The sequence below is a fragment of the Coccinella septempunctata genome, chromosome 6 (assembly GCF_907165205.1).
Source record: "Coccinella septempunctata chromosome 6, icCocSept1.1, whole genome shotgun sequence".
NCBI lineage: Eukaryota > Metazoa > Arthropoda > Insecta > Coleoptera > Coccinellidae > Coccinella > Coccinella septempunctata.
Window position 1 is genome coordinate 34,014,744 of NC_058194.1, and position 22,419 is coordinate 34,037,162.

Below are 22,419 nucleotides of genomic sequence, written 5' to 3' on the forward strand. Positions count from 1 at the left end.
AAAGCCACTTTGGCATTCAGGAGACGCCACCAACCATAACGACTGAGTGGCATCTTCGAACTTGGAGTGTTGATTGCGGGGCTTCTGCGATGAATATCGAAGGACCATGTTTCGACGCGGAGGTAACAGAGGACGTATCGATCACGATCTCCTCAAAATGTCGCCGCCGCCGGGCTCATAACCTGCCGAACGACGCGAAATTTCATTACACGCCGCCGCGAGCAAACAAGTTGCAACCTGACCGTGTTCAATGACCCAATTTCTGGAGATCGTTAAGCCGGGATCCCGGGTTATTGGTTGACCGGCCCGGTCGTCCACGTAAGTAGGGTTATTTGGCGGTAATAAAAGCGGGCAGAGTCCGGTTAAATCGACCACGTGATCGCCTTCTCGTACAATATCTCCGGAAACCGTGCCACACTATCGCAGTTTGTGTTCACAATCTCGAATTGTCGAATCTATATTTTGATAATAGACGAGCGAATAGCCCTTTCGTCAGAGGGATCTAATCCAACGACTTAATCGAGATCTAGATATCCGGAAGACGAAAAGATTGATTTCGCAATGTGGACTTCGCCGAGGGAATCGTCCCGTTTTTACGAGTCCCGAACGCCCATAAAGCTATAAAAATATAATCTGCGTCGCTTCATTTTACTACTTCCCACGTATCGCTGACTCTCCCCCTCTTGGTCAATATTGACGATTGGATCCGAACAAAAATTTATTCTTTTAGCTACATCAACCCCAGTCATTTTACTTACTGATTCGAGGTCGAAGATCCCGAATATGCAATTAGATTTTTCGCAAGATCCGTACTTTGGGGAGAAAAATCAGTTTTAGTGGAAAATTTCGAAAAAATTGGTCAACTTTGGGGAGCTGTAGCAGCCAGAAAAAAAGCACAGGACATGAGCTGATTTTTTTGGTGATACATTGGTTCTTTGCGAATGGAAAAAACAAACTTTCATCCATCTACCGCGAACAGTTTTGATTTTATGATTTTTTCCGCGAAGGTCCAAAATTTTCGATATTCTATGGACTATAACTTGAAAACTAATCCTTTCAGAGACATTTTGTTTGCATATTCGTAATCTACGCCCTCGATTTAGTAAATACATCAATTTTGGTGAAAATCGGAGTGAAAAAATTTTTTTCAAATTTTCCATATGGAAAAATTTGAAAAAAAATTTTGGTCTCCGATCGAAACCAAATTTATACTGTCGACTAATTCGAGAGCGTAGAACACGAATATGCAAACAGATATTTTTTAAAAAATTTATTCAAGTTATAGTCCATAGAAAATCGGAAATTTTGGACCTTCGCGAAAAAAATCATAAAATCTGAACTGTTCGCGGTAGATGGATGAAGTGTGGTTTTTTCTATTCACAAAGGACCAATCTATCACCAAAAAAATCAGAATATTTCCAGTGCCTCTTTTCTGGCTGCTACAGCTACTCAAAGTTGACCAATTTTTTCGAAATTTCCCACTGAAAACGATTCATTTGCCAAAATACTGATCCTAGCAAAAATCTAATTGCATATTCGTGATCTACGACTTCGAATTAGTGAACGAAATGACCCGAGTCGATATAGGTGAATAAACAATTTTTTTCGGAACAATTTCGTTCATAAAGCGCGGGTAAAAACGAGTGTTTTTCGAGGGTTGATTGCTTATTGCATCAGTAACGTATGTCATCCAGTAGATGGAAAAACGTTTTCATGTTCTGAAATTTAATTTCCCGCCGTAAAATGAAAATAAAATCCAGGGAAAAAAACGTCATTTTCCCGAAAAAATTTCGGACCCATTGAATGAGGATTCAGAGAGAGAACAGAAGAGAGTAATCCCGAACATCAATACCGATCAGTCAAGTGAACGCGAAGCTTCGCTTTCTCTCCGAGGGATAGTTATAAAATAGGAAAACGAGACGTTCTAAACGCGGAGGCTACAAACCACTTAAGACGTAACAGTCTTTTAGACGAGCAATTTCGCCATCAGCCTCCACAATGCCGCCTCAAAATTGAATATCGCTGTAATTCTCCGCGGGTAGAATAGATTTCGACTTCATTGTCTGATTCAATTTGCGGCTCGGAGAGGCGCTTTCCATTCGAATGAATTAATGCCGTCACGGTTGAATATCTTTATGAATTGCAAATTTTTCCGGAGAAATCTCCCGAAAAACGTATCGTAAAAAAATTCGGTATCTCTTAATATTTAGAAAATTAATAAGGTGCATTTTATTCCATAAAGACGACTCGAATTTTTAGGATATCTCCAGACTTAATTAAGCGATTCGTTTAGCGCATACTTCAAACAAGGGACCGCTTTTTCATCGTCGCTAAGATATTGATATAACTTCATCCAGACCTCGTGACGCCATCCTAGAATTATTAAATTTCCAACGTGCCGAGGTTCTTTGTCGGATCCCGTCACCTACCCCCTACACACCCCTCCCGACAGCAACCATTACACTAGGCATATTTGCATATTCATGCCTCTCCCCATTACTGGGACGCTCGGCAAATAAGTGACAAAACAGGACAAGATCGACAAAATCATGAACGACGGAATCCGGCTAATGCAAGGCGTTAATTGAGACCGCGATTCGCAGTTTTCCCCAAACTCCGAAACCGATTTGCAAATCGTTTTCCATCAGTTATTCACCACGTTAAAAATTCGACTCAAAAAAAAAAGGTCCTACGAAATTTTGATTTTGCGTTGAAAAATTGAGATTTTTCGAGTGATTCTAAGAAAAAAAAATCTCATGAACATGGGACCACAAGGGATTCGTTCACGAGATACAGGGTGTTAAAGTTTGAATTTTTTTGAGGTTTTCTATTACAGTATCTACACTTCGCAAGATATCAAACTGAAATTTGGCATAAATAGTATACTTGATACTTCACATCATGTGACAGGCCAATTTCGATGGGAAATCTACATACAGGGTGATATTTTTCCTGGAACACTATCCCCTATAATAAGGCATATGGATGCATACTGCTATCTTCGCTCTGAGAGTTAGGAAATTGAATTGGGTTGGTTCCCGTTTCTCTGTCAGATGTCGGTACGATGTATTTATACACCATACCCGCTACTGATATGGAATAAAAGGAGCCGGCAATTCATAGCATTTCGTTGACAATTGAGTTTTGTTGCTCTGACGAGGTCAAATAAGACCGAAACCATGGTCAGCATCTACTCTTGTCGACGAAATGAAAATTCTGGTAATACTTCGAGCGATGGTAGTTTGTTAGTTCGATTTAGATCGTAGCATTCGTTGATTTAATTATCTGCGGATGTTATGCATCTGAATTAATTCGTTTACTATCCCCTATTTTCCCTCAGAACTTTTATTTGGTGAGTCACTGTAAATTGGAAAAAACGTTGAAAGAAGCTTTGTTGTTATACTGAACTTTATGGTCCCTCGTGGTTTTGCCGTATCTGCTACCGATTTCGAGAGAAAAAAATTTAAATTTTTGGCTAGGAGGGAAATTTCTGCATTCTCAATTTACCGATTTTTCTTCCAGAGAATCGACCAATCGAATTGGTCAACTTTGAGGAGCTGTAACAGCCTGAAAAAAGGCACAGGAAATAAGCTAATTTTTTTGGTGATACATTGGTTCTTTGCGAATGGAAAAAACCAATTTTCATTCATCTACCGCGAACAGTTCAGATTTTATGCTTTTTTTCCGCGAAGGTCCAAAATTTCCGCTTTTCTGTGGACCATAACTTGAAAACTAATCCTTTCAGAAAAATTCTGTTTGCATATTCGTAATCTACGCCCTCGCTTCAGTAAATACACCAATTTTGGTGGAAATCGAAGAGATCGAAAATTTTTCAAATTTTCCATACATATGCATGGAAAAAATTGAGATTTTTGAAAAATATTTTTGGTCTCCGATCGTAACCAAATTTATACTGTCGACTAATTCGATGGCGTAGAACACGAATATGCGGACAGATATTTTTTTTAAATTTATTTTTCAATTTATGGTAGACGGAAAATCGAAAATTTTGGACCTTCGAGGAGAAAATCATAAAATCTGAAATATTCCCGATAGGTTAATGAAATGTAAATTTTTCTATTCACAAATAATCAATCTATCTCCAAGAAAATCAGCATATGTACAGTGTTTTTTTTTCTGGTTACTACAGCTCCTCAAATTTGATCAATTTTCCAAAAATTTTTCACTAAAAGCGATTCATTTCCCAAAATACAGATCTTACAAAAAATCTAATTGCATATTCATGATCTACGACCTCGAATTAGCGCGAGAAATGACCCAGGTCGATATAGCTAAATGAATAATTTTTTTCTTGTACGGATGATTTTTTCTGCGAAGCTTCGAAATTCTCGATTTTCCATCTGCTATAACTTGAAAACTAATCCATTCAGCACAATTCTTTTTGCACATTCGTAATCTACACCCTCGATTCAGTGAATACACCAATTTTGGTGGAAATCGAAGAGATCGAAAATTTTTCGAATTTTCCGCATGGAAAAAATTGCGATTTTTCGAAAAATATTTTTGATCTCCGATCGGAACCAAATTCATACTATACACCAATTCGAGGGCGTAGAAGAGGAATATGCGAGCAGATATTTTTAAAAAAATTTATTTTTCAAGTTATGGTCGATGAAAAATCGGAAATTCCGGACCTTCGCGAAAAAAATCATAAAATCTGAACTTTTCGAGGTACATGATTGAAGTGTGGTTTTTTCTATTCACAAAGGACCAATCTATCAACAAAAAAATCATTCGTGATCTACAACCTCGAATTAGTAACTAAAATCACCCTGGTCGATATAGGCAAATAAACAATTTTTTTTTCGGAATAACTTCGTTCACGAAGCGCGGGTACAAACGACAATCTAAAAAAAATCGAAATTGTTGGCTAGGAGAAAATTTCCGCATCCTCAATTCACCGATTCTTCTCCCAGAGAATCGATCCGGTCCGAGTTATCGCAAACTCCAATTAATACAACGAAATCTTGTAGTTGGAAACTTCAATTACGACGCCAGGCGACGCGACGCCGAAATTGAAAGTCGTAAATTCGAATCAACCGGTCAGTTCCAAATTTCGCAAACTAAAAGCACGTCTTGCAATTAACGCCATCGGGGTGCGAACTATCCAGTCGTACTCAGACAAGGGAAAACGGGTCAGAATATTCGATGGGACCGACGTTCGATGATGAGGGTTTCGGATGGCGATGAATGGAAGAATAAATTGATCTTTTAGGCGACACTGAGAGGAAAGGACCATATTGGTTCGGGACCAATGTAGGTTGTTTCGGGATCCCTTCATGAACAACCCCGGGAAGACGCGTGTCTCCCTGCAACAAGTAGAAACTAATTGCCATCTGGAGCAGAAGCTGGGATCCACCCCCTTCGCGGTATATAATTCGGGCGAAATACCCTCGCCAGAAGTGACTCGATTACAATAACAGAAGTGGATAGGTGGATGTGGCAGAGAAGGTCCTTCTCGGAGATTGGATCTGATGGGGAAAGCGACAGTGAAGGTAAGACTCGAATTGTTATTTCTGGGATTAATCGCTGGCAATTCTCGAGATTAAAAAGCGATCTGTGAAATATTTTGGGGACGTCTACCGTTTTGGCACGTATTCTCGATATTTTCGAGACTTTTGTCTTCGGAGAGACCAAAAATCGAAGATTTTCGTCGTTAAAATGACCTTCGAAAAATGCCCAAAAAGATGGGCTCAGTTAAAAATTTGTCAAAACCGAACGGTTGCTTTTAGATCGCTGTAGTTCTCAGAATTTTCACTAGAAGAGGTGCTCTTTCAGAATAAGTATAACAATTAAATCTACGATTATTTTTCTGGGAAAAAATCCACTCGAAAGGTGACCTTCGAAAAATTCCCAAAAAGATAGGGTCAGTTAAAACTTCGTCAAGACCGAACGGTTGCGCCGAGATGGATGATATTTTCAGATTTTCAACTAGAAGAGTTGCTCTTTCAGAATAGGTATAACATTTAAATCTACGGTTATTTTTCTGGGAGTAAATCCACTCGAAAGGTGACCTTCGAAAAATGCCCAAAAAGATGGGGTCAGTTAAAAATTCGTCAAGACCGAACGGTTGCTTCGAGATCGCTGTAGTTCTCAGCTTTTCCACTAGAAGAGTTGCTCTTTCAGAATAGGTATAACATTTGAATCTACGATTATTTTTCTGGGAGAAAATGTACTCGAAATGTGACCTTCGAAAAATTCCCAAAAAGATGGGGTCAATCAAAAATTCGTCAAGACCAAACGATAGCACAGAGGACCATAAAAAATCGAGGATGAACACTTAAAGAGTCACTCTTTTAGAATATGTATAGCAGTCGGACCTACGACGATTTTTCTGGCGAATCCGACCTCGTTCCTCGTAGCGGGCGCGCAAAAATCTTCCCTACCGAACGACCCAAGGTATCCGGGATGCGGAAAATCATTCGGTCGGAAACGAACAGAAAATTGCGACTCATAAACACAAAAGGGCAGCAGGATACGAACGGAGGAATACTTTAGCGCGGGTTCAAAGACGGAGGAATATCTAATGATGACTGAAATATTGGTAAATGTCCCGGAAGGAACGGAAGCGTATCTCCGGAAAGCGTTGTTCCATTGAACTCTGATATTCCGAACGAGGTGGGTGTTAGGTACCTCTGCGACGAATCGAAAGATATCGCTGTTATACGACGAAGATATTGAATTCTGGAATTTCCTATAGGGAAATCATGGATCGAATTCCGATGATCGACGTTTTGTTCCCGTTTTTACGAGGATGTATTGACATCTTGTTAGCCTAGACCAGTTCCATGGATGAAAAAGATATTGCGTTACCGTAGCAACGAACAATAACTCATTACAAGTGTCAGTGTGAAGTTTGAGGTCAAAAGAGTAAACCAGAGTTACGCAATAAATTGAAAGAAAGTAGATGTCCACTGAAATTGTGAAAATCGAAAATATGGAGTATCGAGCCATCATCAAGTACCTGTATTTAAAATTAAAAGGGTTAAGAAGTAAGCAGATTTACGAAGATTTGCTTAATACTATGGTGATCAATGTCTTTCGTATGCGACCGTGAAAAATTGGACTGCAAGCTTCAAAAGAGGTGAATTTTCCATTGAAGATGATGACCGACCGGAAAGGCTAGTTTCTGTGTCAGTGCCCAAAAATATCGATCCAGTTCATGACATGATTTTATCAGACAGTCGAATTGGGCTAAAACGGATATCTGAAGCACTGAATATTTCATACAACGCGTTCATCATATAGTTCACGTCAATTTGGACATGAGAAAAATTGTTGGGAAATGGATTCCCAAATGTTTGAATGTTGACCAAAAGCGTGCAAGGGTAGAAGCATCGCGTTCGATCTGTGCTCGATTTGAAAACGATGTAGACTTCTCAAACCGAATTGTTACTATGGATGAGACTTGGGTTCATTTCTACGATCCAGAAACAAAGCAGCAATCGATCTAATGGCGACACTCTGGTTCTCCAAGACCTAAGAAGTTTCGTGTCCAAAAATTTGCTGGAAAAGTTCTTGCTTCAGTTTTTTGGGACTGCCATGGAGTAATCACGATTGATTTTTTGGATAAGGGTAGAACAATAACCGGAGATTTCTATTCTACATTACTGACCACTCTACGGGAAAAAATTAAAGAGAAAAGACGCGGAAAGCTATCCAAAGGTGTTTTGTTTTTGCAGGACAACGCCCCTGCACACAAATCTCATGTTGCCATGCAGAAAATTCGTGATTTAGGGTTTGAATTACTAGAATACTCCCCTTATTCAACAGATTTGGCTCCATCCGACTATCATCTCTTTCCTCAACTGAAAAAAAGTTTAAAAGGTCGTAAATTTTCTTCCAACGAGGAGGTAATAAAAGCTGTGGAGGTCAGGTTTGCAAAGCAAGACGAAACGTTTTTCTGAAAGGTCTAGAGACGTTGCAGGTTCGCTGTAATAAATGTATCCAATCAAGAGGAGAATATGTTGAGTAATAAAATATTTTGACATTGAAATTTTGTTTGGTTCACTAGTAGGCTGAGAATTTATCAATATATCCTCTTACCTCTACGACGAATCGAAAGATATTGCTGTCATACGCCGAAGAAATTGATTCCTGGAATTTTCGTTAGGGAAATCCAATAATCGACGTTCTGATCCCGTTCTTACGTCGGGCAAGACTGTGCAGACATCACACAATTGGTGAGGATCGTATGATTCTTTCCAGTTTAAATATCGAGCAGAATAAACCGCACACGGATCCAAAAAAAGAAAAAAGACCATAAATAAACGTCTTTAATCAAACTTTACAACAGAATATCAACCTAAAGTCGTCTCCGGAGGGCGCGGCCGCGCTCCTGTCCACCTCGTCGCTCAGGAACCTCTTCAGCCGCTCCAGGAACACCGTCCTGAACTCGAGGTCGTTGTGACCGCCCCCGTCCACCCAGAGCGGCTCGACGGCGGCCGGACACCGGTCGTGCAGTCCTAGGCCGTGCGAGAAGTCGATGATCTCGTCGTCGGTGCCGTGAATCACGAGGGTGGGCGAGCGTATCTTACGCACCCTCTCCACGCTCGGGAACGGATCGCAGCACAGCGTGGTGGTCATGTGGGGGAAGGCCACCCGGAGTCCGGACATGAGGCCGGAGTGGATGACGACGCCGGCGACGCGTTCCTTCGCGGCCAGACGTATGGTGGGCACGGTGCCGATGCTGTATCCGTAGAGGATGATGTTCTCCGGGCTGGCGTTGTACCTTGAAGCAGAAATTCGTGATAGGGGGGCGACGAAAGGTTTAAATCGACCCCGGAGACGTCAAACGGAACGTAAGCTTGGTTTCTAAGCGATAACGTGACGTGGAGAGACACTCTTCGAATAATTCGGTTAGTGGTGACATCTAGGAACAGCTGCGAGCACGAAATGTTCTTTAGTTGAGGTGGAAAGGCCAACATACGTTTTCTATGATCGCCAGAATCCATTTCTCCTAATACCCTAGCATCGTCGACGTATAGCAACATGACCAAACCATCTACTGCGACCAAAAGGTCTATTGTAGCACACAGGTAAGCTCGTAGAGCTAGATCTCTCCCTCCAGTCCCATACTACTCAAAAAGGAGATGATGTCGGAGGGGGAGTGATTCTTGACTTCCTCTGGACCATCTTTGAAAAACCAAAGATCCCAAGTCTGACTCTGTCTGCCGCCGGGCAGTCACAGAGGATGTGCTCAATCGTTTCGTCCTCCTCTAAGCAGAGTCTGCAGAGCGGTCATTGACGTTGCTGAGTTTTTCAATATGGGCTCTGAGTCTACAATGCCCTGTGAAAACCGCCATGATAGATCTCAGATTGGTTCTAGAAAATCCTAGTCAAAGACTGGTGTATGAGCTGGGAGGCACTAAAATAGCCAATCCAGGACGGTTGCGTCAGTTCTCCAGGACCTTTTGCCTTATCCAGCTGTTGTTCCGTTCCCTGATTAAGGAATTGTAAATTCCTATACTCGGTTCCGGGCCAATAAACTCTGATGTTGCGCCTTCTCTGCCTAGATCATCCGATACTTCGTTGCCTCTGAAGCCAGAGTGTCCAGGTACCCAGATCAGTTGCAGTCTGTTTAAACTTCCCAATTTGGAGAGTTTAGATCTGCATTCAAACACCTGTGCCGAGTTGCGTTTGTCTGCTGCTAGAGATTTAAGAATCTAGATATACTGTTGTCCCTTTTTACCCCTAGCTATCTATGGAACATCTTATGAACGCCGCTTTTCAAAAACGTCAATACTACCGAACAACAAAACTTGTTTGAATTTGTAGCTCATTGGCAAATCAATTGGACTGAGATCAAGGGATGGTGGGTTCAAGCCCCACATGGGTACTTTTTTCAGAATTCAATCATTGGTCCAACAGGGAGAATTTTTCAAATGTATCGTAGACGAAAAATTCTCTTCTCAATGCAATGTCGACGTTCTCTACCAGAGAATAAGCATGTGAAAAAGTCGAGAACGTCTTGTCCTCCAGCTTAATACTCGAAATGAATGAGCTTTTACTTCTTTCCAAAAAAAAAACGACCTTAGAATGTTACAGTGGGAGCTAAGCTAGGTTCAAGCTTCTGATAGAGGCACTTTGGCTCCACCAGGTTTGGGATACTCCAAGAAGATTCAAAAATCTTGAAAATCGAAAGAGTGTAGAGCTTTTCACACTTAAAAGTCACAACTTCGGTAACACCCTTCGAAGTCATGCTTGATTGGCATCTCTTTCACTTCCATATTCCTCTACTGGAGACTCCTACTTAGTAACTTGTTATCAAATTGATTCAAAACCTCTTGGCAAAACCCTCGGATGTAACGCCAACTCCGCATGATTTCGAAGAACCCTTCAAGCAATAACTGTTGGTCGATTTATTGCAGAAAACTTCGTAAACCAATTGGAGAAAAAGTCATTTAAAAACACTGATCGATCGATGGGGTATACTGAAGAATATTTGAGATCCCTACGCCAAAGGGAAATGGGACTCCTTCATCACCTTCTGTACTCGACGAGGAGCAACAGATAACCATGTTAAGTTGAGGGCTCTTGATTCATACAGCCAACATGGGAATACCTTGATACCATCTGCCCAGAGGCAATTAGCTCTCGGTGCCTGGGCATCGTGCTATTGCAAGAACGAAAAAGCTGCATGTGCAAAAGGGCATCAGGATTAACACCAGATGAACCTTCGTTTGCTAGTGTCCAGAACTGGCTGGTCTACGAAACAGCTCTGAAAAGATCGCAAAGCTCCATCATCGATGCGATCCCAAATCCGAATCTTATAGTCCAAAGTTTCGTCTATAATTCGCGTAGAAATGATTGAAGACACTTGTGGCCACCACAGCTTTGATTTGAATCGGTGCTTGACATGTCTTTCTAACCAGACTGTGAAGTGTAGATCTTCCACCTCTTGAATAGAGAATCCCACAACAGAGTCGCCCCTCCAATTCAAAGATATGTTCCACAGAAGGTCTTCCAAGGGTTTCAATGACTCTTCTTTACCAAGTAAATCTCTCCTAGCTGGTCAATACTGCATATTTCAAAAGAACTGTATCACTGACTATCTGAAATGATTGATTTAGATCCTCTTCTTCTAATAAATCGAGAACATCCAGGACAACTGTCAGGAATCCTAGACTTTTCACCAACAGGAAAGAGATGGGACGATAATATCAGCGTTTATCAGCTCCAGACAGGTGCTGTGAAGTACCAACAGGCAGCAGCCTATAATAGAGAAGGAAGAAGAGGAAGAAGACTCTTTCCTACCACACAGTCTTCAGAACTCCGCGAAAAAATGCCAAAATTCCATGACCCACCTCTAAAAACTTCGTTCGCGAGCCTGAATCCTACCCAGAAACCACCCCTGACCGAATCACTGACACCGGGTTATCCATACCTCAATTTCAGGGTCCGCCAGACCGCGGCAATGTCCAGATACAGATTGCTCTCGTACGGGCTGCCGCCGCTGATGCCGTAACCGGAATAGTCGTAGCTCAGTATGTCGCATTTCAGGTTGGTGCCCAGCCATATGTAGTAGCCGCTGCACAGGCCCAGATCGACGGCGTTACCGTGCGAGAACAGCACTATGAACCTCGGCTTGCTGGTGCACTTGACGTACAGGCAGGCGATCTTGTTGCCCCTCCTGGTCCTCACGAAGAAACCCTCCAGCTTCTGGAGGTCCGACTGGGAGTGGATCCAGTGCGCGCCGTCCTTCAGGACCATCGCGTATCTGTCTTCGGTGGACTCGATCCTTCGGAAGTCGTACGAGGGCGGGGGCGGCATGAAGGCCAGTTTGGCGGTGATGCTGCCGGGCCAGGGAGGGCAGCAGAACAGCTGACACAGTTTTTTGAACGTCATGTTGTTGTTATTAGTATTGGTCATGACTAGAATTACGCAAAACGGAACTCTTACTTTAACCAGATGCACATCTGAGAATGGTCGACTTACCTGAAACAAAGAGAAAGTTTTATTGGGATCTCAAAGGTCCTTGCAAAGCCTTACATGTTTCGACGATCAGTGATTCTCCATTAACCGATGTTGTCGAAGTTTAATCGACCATTACGTTATCGAACACTGTCCCAATCATAATGTTCAATAGGATTTTGTAAAAATGACACTTCGAATTTTGATGGATACGAGAAAAACCGGCTGTCTGTCAAGTTGAAGCACATAGAAGAATCATCTCCTTCTCTGATTCGATTTGGACGTTTTTTTATCGTCTGCGCGCGTCATACGAGATAAAAGAAGTATCGCGAGTATCATTATTTGATCCTTTCGTATTAGAAATGAAAACAGTCGATATCAGTTCTATAAATGATTAATGAGTAATGATAATTTCGAACAGGAGATCACTGGGTGCAAAGTCCGTATACTGTTTGTACACAGAAAATATTTGCTCTTTCTTCCCCACAGAATCTACGCTCGTCAGTTTCTGATAAGCCCATTCTCATCATGCTTTCTAAGGAGACAATGTCCTCTGAGGATATATCGAAAAATTCTTAGCCTACTATAGAACCCAACAAAATTTCAATGTCAAAATATTTTATTACTCAACATATTCTCCTCTTAGTTGGATACATTTATTACAGCGAACCTGCAACGTCTCTAGACCTTTCAAAAAAAATGTTTCTTCTTGCTCTGCAAACCAGACCACCACATCTTTTATAACCTCGTCAATGGAAGAAAATTCACGACCTTTTAAACGTTTTTATAGTGGAGGAAAGGGATGATAGCGAATGGAGCCAAATCTGGTAAATAAGAGGGGTGATCTAGTGATTCAAACCCTAAATCACCAATTTTTTGCATGGCAACATGAGTTTTGTGTGCGGGGGCGTTGTCCTGCAAAAACAGAACACCTTTGTATAGCTTTCCGCATCTTTTCTCTTAAATTTTTTCAAGAAGAGCGGTCAGTAATGTCGAATAGTAATCTTCGGTTATTGTTCTACCTTTATCCAAAGAATCAATAGAGATTACTCCATGGCAATCCCAAAAAACTGAAGCAAGAACTTTTCCAGCAGATTTTTGGACACGAAACTTCTCAAGTCTTGGAGAACCAGAGTGTCGCCATTCCATCGATGGTTGCTTTGTTTCTGGATCGCAGAAATGTACCCAAGTCTCATCCATAGTAACAATTCGGTTTAACAAGTCTGCATCGTTTTCAAATCGAACACAGATCCAGCGCGATGCTTCTACCCATGCACGCTTTTGGTCAACATTCAAACATTTGGGTATGCATTTTGCAGCAATTTTTCTCATGTCCAAATTGGCGTGAACTATATGATGAACGCCTTCTTATGAAATATTCAGTGCTTCAATTATCCGTTTTAGCCTAATTCGACGTTTTGATAAAATCATGTCATGAACTGCATCGATATTTTCGGGAACTGACACAGAAACTGGCCTTCCTGATCGGTCATCATCTTCAATGGAACATTTACCTCTTTTGAAGCTGGCAGTCCAATTTTTCACGGTCGCATACGAAGGACATTGATCACCAAGGGTATTAAGCATATCTTCGTAAATCTGCTTACCTCTTAACCCTTTTAAATACAGGTACTTGATGATGGCTCGATACTCCAATTTTTCAATTTTCACAATGTCGGTGGACATCTTCTTTCCTTCAATTTATTGCTTAACTCTGGTTTACTTCTTCGATCTCAAACTTCACACTGACACTTCTAATGAGTTATCGTTCGTTGTTATGGTAACGCAATATTTTTTTTATGCATAGAACTTATCTAGGCTAACTAGATATCAATACATCCTCGTATTCCTACTCGGATCTGAGTACTTCTTGGATCTTGCATGATCCAATCCTCCAAAGTGTTTCTCTCCTGGTTTCTTCCTTCTACAGAAACTCCATCTCATTGGTGGTTTGCTTTCAATTAGATCCGTGCCGAATTCGAGGGTTTATTCTTGTATGCGATGAAGCAAACATTATCTGTTATGCGGAAGCTATCGATGTGAACCACGAATACATAGTCGAAGCTAATTGAAACGCTGAATGATGAATGACGTTTCGATTCCCGGTCGGCCAATTTTCATCGTACAACTAATGGACGTTCCCCATGCTGAATTATTCAAACCTACAAAATAACACGCCGCTCCGAAACGATCCCATTTCAAATCCGATCGAAAAACTGCATAATAACGAGCGAAAATACCGAGTGCTCGACAAACCGACAACTTTCCGAACTTTTCCCCATCGAAAATCCGCGAATTCGGGTCTCAGTCGACTGTGAAAATAGCGAGAGGCGGGATGTATTTATAGACGACGGTATATCGTGGGTCTCGAAGCCAAACCATGCACGAACCACTCGTTCTTGGATGATCGGCCAACTCACGCCCCGCTGACCACGTTCCGAAAGGGTCCATGCATATGGATGCTGGAAACTGAACCCGCGAACCGCTCTAGCAGAGCTTTCGAAGATTGGATTCGTTCCCAGTCAGTTTCCCTCGCTTTTCGTGGGTTAGATTGGTCACCGAGTGTATCGCACACCTCCTCCATAGGCTTAAGGTCTGGAAATCGCGGCGGCCACGTCGTGATTTCAAATGGAAGGATACAGGGTTCCATTCCATCAACAATAACGTTTATATTGACCTGGATGACTACAAGATGAGCCAAAAGCGCTTTTACGATGTGATTCTGATGAAATTCCAAAGGGAACAAGGCCATTTCCTTGTATGGACATCGCACCATTGACCCAATTCATCTAACGGCTCATTCGGATCGTGACCTGATTGTCCGGGATTCGATAGGAAGGCGTGCCTAAAGCCACATCAGCACTCTGGGGAACAACAAACGGCTTCTACATTTTTGGTTCATTTTATGAACCACCGAAATGAAACACGAAAATAAGACGAAATATCAACAGTTTTCATCTGGAGACATGTAGATTTCAAAATACGAATTAGGTCTGAAGCTCATCGATGTAATCTGTTCAAAAATAGAATAGGTACCTTCTTGCTATCCCACAAATTTTAAGCTCTGATATATTCGTTCTTAGGGTAGAAAATTCAGGGGTGAGAAATGCATGAAAGAATCTATGAATCTAATTTAAATTTTTGAGATATGTAATGGAATACATGACATTTCTTGTTTGTCCCAGAGGTCTAGCGTTTTGACAACAAACTGCCAAGAAAGTGTAAGGTTAAGTCTAGATAGCCTTCTTTATATTTTAATTTGGAAATTGAAATTTGAGGTTTTTAGGAAGCATTCAACAAAAACCTCTTACTTCGATAAAAATAATATATGACGCTTGAGTTTTCTCTCAGTTTTTCTTGCGTATTCATCAGTTATACAGCAAAGTTACGAACAGCACATCTGTTCGTATCACTCAAGTGTTTTCCCGGAAAATACAGCTCCGTTCAACTTATCGTCAAACAGCCTGTTAGAGACGCTTTTTCTCGGAGAGAAGTTTACAAAGGAAAAAGCGGGATGAAATGTCCAGATGCTCTCAGTGTAACGGGAGTCCGAAAAAAAATACCTAATCTCCAGGAGTGGGTAATTATCGAAAGTGGGACCCACTTCTTTTTTCCTCTCTCAATGGAAACTCGGAAAATATCACTGGATCCACGCAGTCACAGAGACAATGCACTTTTTCAGTATCTGACCTTTCGATCATGAAAAAAAACCATTCATTCGTCGTATAATCAATCCGAAATTTATATCCATATTGATTCTTCTCACTCAAGCAAAGAAAACTTTGATATTCACCATGAAAGTGGCTGCGAGCCTTGCATGGAAACAAAAATAGACAGGTGTATTCGTAATCATTAATTTAAGATGATTATCTCAATCTAAAACTCGTAGTAGCTATTTACCAGTTCCGTCAGAGAAACTTTCAGATGATTGCTTCGAAGGCCATTAATTTCGCGAACGTCAGAACGAAGTTTCCTCGTTATTCAAATTCACAAATACTTCGCGGAAAGTCTACTCTGTCTTTCGCGACTTGATCTCGGAAGCAAACGCCAAATTTTGCGAGAAAAGGGCTTATTGTGTTCGTTCGCGCTGGTACAAATCGCAAATAATTGGAAATATCTCCCCCGAAGCATCACTTCGTAACGAAATCTAGTAGAAAGGTTTTTTTTCATTGCACATGTGAAGGGGTACAAAGTTCAGAACATAAGTTCGATACAAGTCAGAATTTTATAGAATAGAACTAATAAACAACCAGTTTCATGATTCTTTTAATTTCAAAGTTTGTTTTAGTGTCCTTTAGGTCTAAAAGAAGCCTCGAAATGATCACTGGATTGTCTGTACCTAGCTGTATTGCCATACCCAAGATACACCGCCCTGTAACACGTGCTGCCTATTCGATAATTCACTCGTCTCCTGCTGGTCGTTGTTTTTATGGTTGTCTAACCAAACTCGCGTCGTACTAGAAGAATAGGCAGGGTCGTACTTAGAACCATTCGTGATAGTACCAAAAATACGAAAGCGGTTGTTTTTTGAGTCCCCTAACCATAGTTGACCTGCCAGATTGTCTCTGTGTATGCGGAATTGTCAAGACCCCTTTAGTATACGTCAACGGTAACATATTCGATAATCAAACGGATATTCGGGCAGTTTGCTCCGATTTCCCGGAATTTCGAGCTCGTGTCGCGAAATATAATGGGGCAATTTGAACGCTCAACAACCGCGTATATCAACTAAAGCCCATACTTCATCCCGTTCCGTTTGACACAACTGCGCCTACATTGTACCGATAATTAAATACCATTTCGCCCATAAATCCCGGGATGAATGTAATCATTGCCCGCTTCAATCAAAGTCGATAGGTTTAACGGACAATAAACGTTATTATAATTCATACTTTGTCCGACGGCGTATCAGCGGAAGAACGGCCATTTTGCGCCTGATAAATACGGTTTTCAGTCGGGGATTTCCCCTGAACGGTATCTGACAGGATTTGGCAGGCGTGACAGCACCGATAGAATATTCCAATCGTAATGTACGAGGATATAAAAAAATTCTTAGCCTACTATAGAACCAAACAAAATTTCAATGTCAAGATATTTTATTACTCAACATGTTCTCCTCTTAATTGGATATATTTATTACAGCAACGAACCTGCAACGTCTCTAGACCTTTCAATAAAAATGTTTCTTCTTGCTCAGCAAACCAGACCTCCACAGTTTTTATTACTTCCTCGTTGGAAGAAAATTTACGACCTTTTAAACTTTTTTTCAGTTGTGGAAAGAGATGATAGTCGGATGGAGCCAAATCTGGTGAATAAGGGAGGTGTTCTAGTAATTCAAACCCTAAATCACCAATTTTTCACAAGGCAACATGTGAGATTTTTGTGCAGGGGCGTAGTCCTGCAAAAACAAAACACCTTTAGATAGCTTTCCGCGTCTTTTCTCTTTAATTTTTTCCCGTAGAGTGGTCAGTAATGTCGAATAGTAATCTCCGGTTATTGTTCTACCCCTATCCAAAAAATCCATTATGATTACTCCATGACAATTCCAAAAAACTGAAGCAAGAACTTTTCCAGCAGATTTTAGGACACGAAACTTCTTAGGTCTTGGAGAACCAGAGTGTCGCCATTCCATCGATTGTTGCTTTGTTTCTGGATCGTATAAATGTACCCAAGTCTCGTCCATAGTAACAATTCGGTTTAAGAAGTGTACATCGTTTTAAAATCGAGCACTGATCGAACACGATGCTTCTACCCTTGCAGAAACTGGCCTTCCCGATCGGTCATAATCTTCAATGGAAAATTTACCTCTCTTGAAGCTTGCAGTCCAATGTTTTACGGTCGCATGTGAAAGACATTGATCACCAAGGGTATTGCGCATATCTTCGTAAATCTGCTTACCTCTAAACCCTTTCAAATATAGGTACTTGATGATGGCTCGATACTCTAATTTTTCGATTTTCACAATTTCGTTGGGCATCTTCTATCTTTTAATTTATTGCGTAACTCTGGTTTACTTTTTTGACCTCAAATTCCACACTGACACTTCTAATGAGTTATTGTTCGTTGCTATGGTAACGCAATATTTTTTTTATGCATGGAACTGGTCAAGGCTAACTAGATACATCCTCGTATATAGAAGGAAAATGTCGAAATAGATTCCAACTTTAGGTTCGTCACTTTTAGCTCAGGGCGGTTTTAAACAGTGGGAAAACCAGTTTATCGAAGGCTCGAAACGCTCGGAATTCCATGCGAAATTAACCGAAAACTTTCAGAGCAAAGTTCGGCTCGGAAATTGATCGAATAGTTTAATCTAAGATCGAGCCAAACCGTTAATTTCGTTCTATGCAGCTCTGCGATTCGTCGGATGAATTTCCAGTTCTCAAAGGTTGAATTCGACGGAAATAAACCGAGTAATTAACCTGATTCAACAAGCTGGGTGGTTGGTAACCGGAAAACGGGAGATAAGACGAGAGCAAAACATGATTCCGGAGCGTTAAAGGGGTCGAAAAACCGCCAAAATATCCATTACACCGATAAAAACGACGTTAACTAGTGAAGGAACATTTCAAGTTCTCGAAATCACTGTGGAATTCACAGATTTGACACTATCTCGTCGGCGCATTCACCAATTTGAAATAAAGGACGCGCGGGATTAACGACATAACAATTTTTCTTCGGAGGAATTACGATCGCATCAAACTCGAAGCGGGGCTTATTTTCGCGTATTTTGACGAGTCCGAGTTGATGGAAAAATATATGAGGGGCACTTAAGGCGAATGATGGGGTCATGCAATTTTCCGAGGGGTTATAATTTTTATGCACTCTATTATAACTAGGGCAGTTTCAGAATCAATGAGACGCTCGGATGGCGATCGGGTCTATTTTTCACCCTTTGGCGACTCGTGATTTTCATACCGGTGGAAATACTGGGTGGGGAGATATTCTCCCTACTGAAAATCGATGCGACAAGTTCCTCAAAGTATTCCCTCGCATTTTTCAGGGGTTTTATGGAAATTTCATGACCTTATCGAGTTTATACGACTACAGATGTGACCAGCATACAATATGAACATCTGTATAAGAGATTTCATCTCTGTAGAACATCGAGTAAGATTGGGAAAAGACATCCGAAATGAATAAAAGAGAAATTCACGCAAAACCGATACGAATACTTCGATAATCCCCTGTATTTAAGAGGAAACGTCTCAATTCTATAAAATCCCCACGGCTGGCAATCCGTCAAACATGGACGTTTATATTATTCAGTCTCTTTTTTGGTCGATCGTTTCGATAAAACCGCCATGTTTCGTATAAAACGCTCCCCGGTTCGGATGCCGGAAAAACCGTCGGTTTAGTATAATTCCCCCATTTTTCAGCGTCTTCCATTCTTATCCGAAGAACAGTTCGACTGATGAGGACGATAAGCGATGACCCAGTCGAATAGGTCGACGTTTTTCATACCGGGAAATGCCACCCCTCAAAAAAGAGTTCTTCGTCCTGATGGTTTATCGTTTTGCCTGGATTACGGCGGAAGAAGCTGTCGTTCTCTGTTTTCCTATTATTCTTCATGAAAAATCATGGATAATTAAAGATGTACAGTGTGTCATTTTGCTCACTCCAATTTTACGATTTTGCAGCACTTTTTGGCGTTAAACCTCAGGCAGTATTTTCTTCATCCATAGAACCCATCACTGCTCACCAGATATTGACACATCCCAGCAATTTCAACCCATTTTGTGACATATAGTATCTTGTGACAACGTTGAGGTGAATAAACATCCAGCCCTGCCACTGGTGCTCGTATAATAAGGTATTGATTATCCAGCAGACTCCGCTGCTGCAAACCACTGTCCAAATTTATTGTTCCATTCGACCAAACCTGAGCAGTCTGAGGTTTCTGCGACCATTACCAGTTTCCAACTCCAGAAGTTCCTGTACGGCATTTGTTTGAACTGTACGATCTCGCCAGTTTGCAGACTTGCACGAGGGATAAATTACGTCGACAACGAAGGTCGTATAGGAACGCTGCAGCTGAAAATACGAGTCTTGAAATCGTCACAAGAAACCTTCGATATTCATTACTCAACCCCCGAAGAAGAAGTAACGATGGGGTTTTCTGCGGAATAAATATTGGGTCCGATAAACCGAAAAGTAAGGGTTAGTGCCCCAATTCGTCAGAAAGCCCTCCTGATGAGTGTTGATAAAGCGGAAGTGGGCACGAAATGAAACTGATGAGAACTCGAAAAACGTACCTTGGGAAAGCGTTTTTCTCGATCCCAGTTTCATTCCCTCCTGTCGATCTCCTCTACAGGACCTCATCCTTACTAGTGGCTGATTCTGTGAGCCACGAAATCAAAAGTAGAGTGTTTCTTCGACAGAAGATAGACCTCGACAAGATGAATACTGTGATCAGTAATATTATCCAATGAATCATGAGTTCCTGGAGTTTGTTGTGGTTGTTGACTTCAACTGAGTCCATTAAAACACCGGGAAAGACTGTGAGGACATCTTACTGATGGGGATACTTTTAATGATAACTTTATGAGCCTCTGTTCATCTTTGTACGCTGCTTTCTTTTTCTGTCGATGACTAGAACGAATCGAAAAGAATATTTTCGATGAAAAAACGCCTACTTTACGGAATAATAAGAGAATAATGGACATTCTCAGTCACACTGGTCGTTTTCCATAAGAATTCCTGTCATTCCCATCTCATCGTGAATATGACAATCTGACGGACGTCATAGACGCCGTATAACGACGCAGGGGCGCCGAGACGCCGCACGCGTGTATAAAATGGTCACGTTGAATACAGCATGGACTGGACGACGCTTAATTCAGACTGGGGATTCGACCAGAGTCGTGCCAAGCCTTTTAATACGCCCATATTTTTTCTCATCGTGCTGCATACGAAACGGGGTATTTTCCTTTATTGCACTTTTCTACGATTCCTACATTCACCAGAATATGTTTCATTAAAATTAAAAAATCAATTTCAAAATAAGAGCTACCTTTTCAATATTTTCATATCCTTCTGACGCCCTGCTAAAGCCAGCAGAACCACCTTGAAATTTTCGATTTTTTTTTTGTTATCAGATATTTGATAAGCATTCGACTACCTCAATTTTGAGCTAACCCAATATTTCCTATAGATTGGAAAGCGAATCATTTTCCCTAGGGTGATATATGAGCCTGAAATTAGAACAGGAAAAAAAATCGACAGAAATCTTTATGTTCCAACGATAAAGATTGCTGTAAGCGTTATGTTACCACATCTGAGCAATCTGTTTGGCGCTAAAAAACGCCTCGGAGGAGGATCAACGGAGTGGATTAGCGGAATCGCTGAAGATCACGTTGCAAATCTGTCGATGTCATCATTCCGCCATTTGAAACGACCGACTCGGGGACTGACTGGTTCACTGTCGCCAACCGGCAAAAACCATGACATCGAGAATATAATGGGCGTTTTGACTCTCTTTTCCTCCGAAAAAATGCTCAAATTGACCTTAATTTCACTATTCTACCCTCCAATCTAATGCCACACACGATTCCTATAAAAATTCATCTTCAGATAGCGTGATAACCGAGAGTTCTACATTCTTTCTACCAGGACAATCGACCAAACGAAGGAAAAAATACGTCTTCATTTCATCCTTTCCCCTACGGTCTAAAAATATTCCTGAAAGGATCCCCCGTATCTCGACAGTCCACAATGGCCTGCTGAATACCGAGACTGACAGGGTTTAGGGCACATTTCCTTTATTATTTATCCCCCGACCTTCTTTCCAGATTGAGGTCTGATGTTCTGTCACGGGCGACATGCATATATTGCTTGGGATTGACACGAATAGATAGCAGGAAGATCATCCCAAACGGGTTAGTTGCAAAATGGCGAATGCGCTCAGATCTATTGCAAATGCGATACAACCGCTGTCATTTTGGACGTTTAGGCAGAAAAAGAGAATTCACAGATTGGGGCGAAATTCTATGAACCCAATGTTCACGTGAATCTGCTATGATTAGCCTTTGGAAGTAAATCATAGACATATAGACTCTATGTCTATGAAGTAAATATATAACGTTTCCATGGAAACGTGTTTTATCCGTCATTCTGTCATACAACAACCTGAAAGGCTGCCTCTAAATGGTAATATTTGTGAGAGTAAATAGGCCATAAGCTAGAAAGAGGAACTCGAACTGGAGATCTAACTTTACGTTCGTTGCAAAATGGCGAATGCGATGATTGACCGCTAGGTTTCGAGAGCTCGTAAAAGCTCGTTGAATGACTAATTGGCTGCATCAAAACCGCTTATTTTTTTGCCGCTTAACGTCGAAAAGGGTTAGGAACATTTACAAAGGATTTCTATACAACGTACAACGTTGCTTGATCGTCGTTGCAAATTGGCGAATGCGCTCAAGAAGATTTTAATCATTGAATTGCTCCGCTCGTGTTAAACACCCTCACATTTTCCCCCTACCTCCCGAA

The 22,419-nt window shown here is 41.3% G+C and overlaps 2 protein-coding genes across 6 annotated transcripts in view; both read right to left on the minus strand.

Annotated features, from left to right (window-relative positions):
* Positions 1 to 22,419, minus strand: part of LOC123314775 (syntaxin-binding protein 5) — an 88,951-nt gene that overhangs the window by 64,281 nt on the left and 2,251 nt on the right. The window lies entirely within an intron of this gene.
* Positions 8,280 to 12,188, minus strand: LOC123314783 (alpha/beta hydrolase domain-containing protein 17B-like). 3 transcript variants are annotated; one of them, XM_044900131.1, is made up of 3 exons: positions 12,013 to 12,188; positions 11,408 to 11,894; positions 8,280 to 8,752 (listed from the first exon to the last, which is right to left on the minus strand). In XM_044900131.1, exons 2-3 carry the CDS (start codon positions 11,890 to 11,892, stop codon positions 8,302 to 8,304), a joined length of 936 nt encoding a protein of 311 aa, XP_044756066.1. In that variant the 5' UTR covers positions 11,893 to 11,894; positions 12,013 to 12,188; the 3' UTR covers positions 8,280 to 8,301. The 3 variants fall into 3 exon arrangements, with proteins under 3 accessions (XP_044756066.1, XP_044756065.1, XP_044756064.1); XM_044900130.1 differs by having other exon boundaries at positions 11,959 to 12,188; XM_044900129.1 differs by having other exon boundaries at positions 11,408 to 11,958; positions 12,013 to 12,187.

Bases quoted from the DNA above. Each gene is read 5' to 3' on its own strand.
- LOC123314783 (XM_044900131.1), bottom strand. From the start codon at position 11,892: ATGACCAATACTAATAACAACAACATGACGTTCAAAAAACTGTGTCAG. The intron at 8,753-11,407 runs GTATGGATAACC...TTCTGCTTCAAG, and splicing joins TGGCGGACCCTGAAATTGAG to GTACAACGCCAGCCCGGAGA.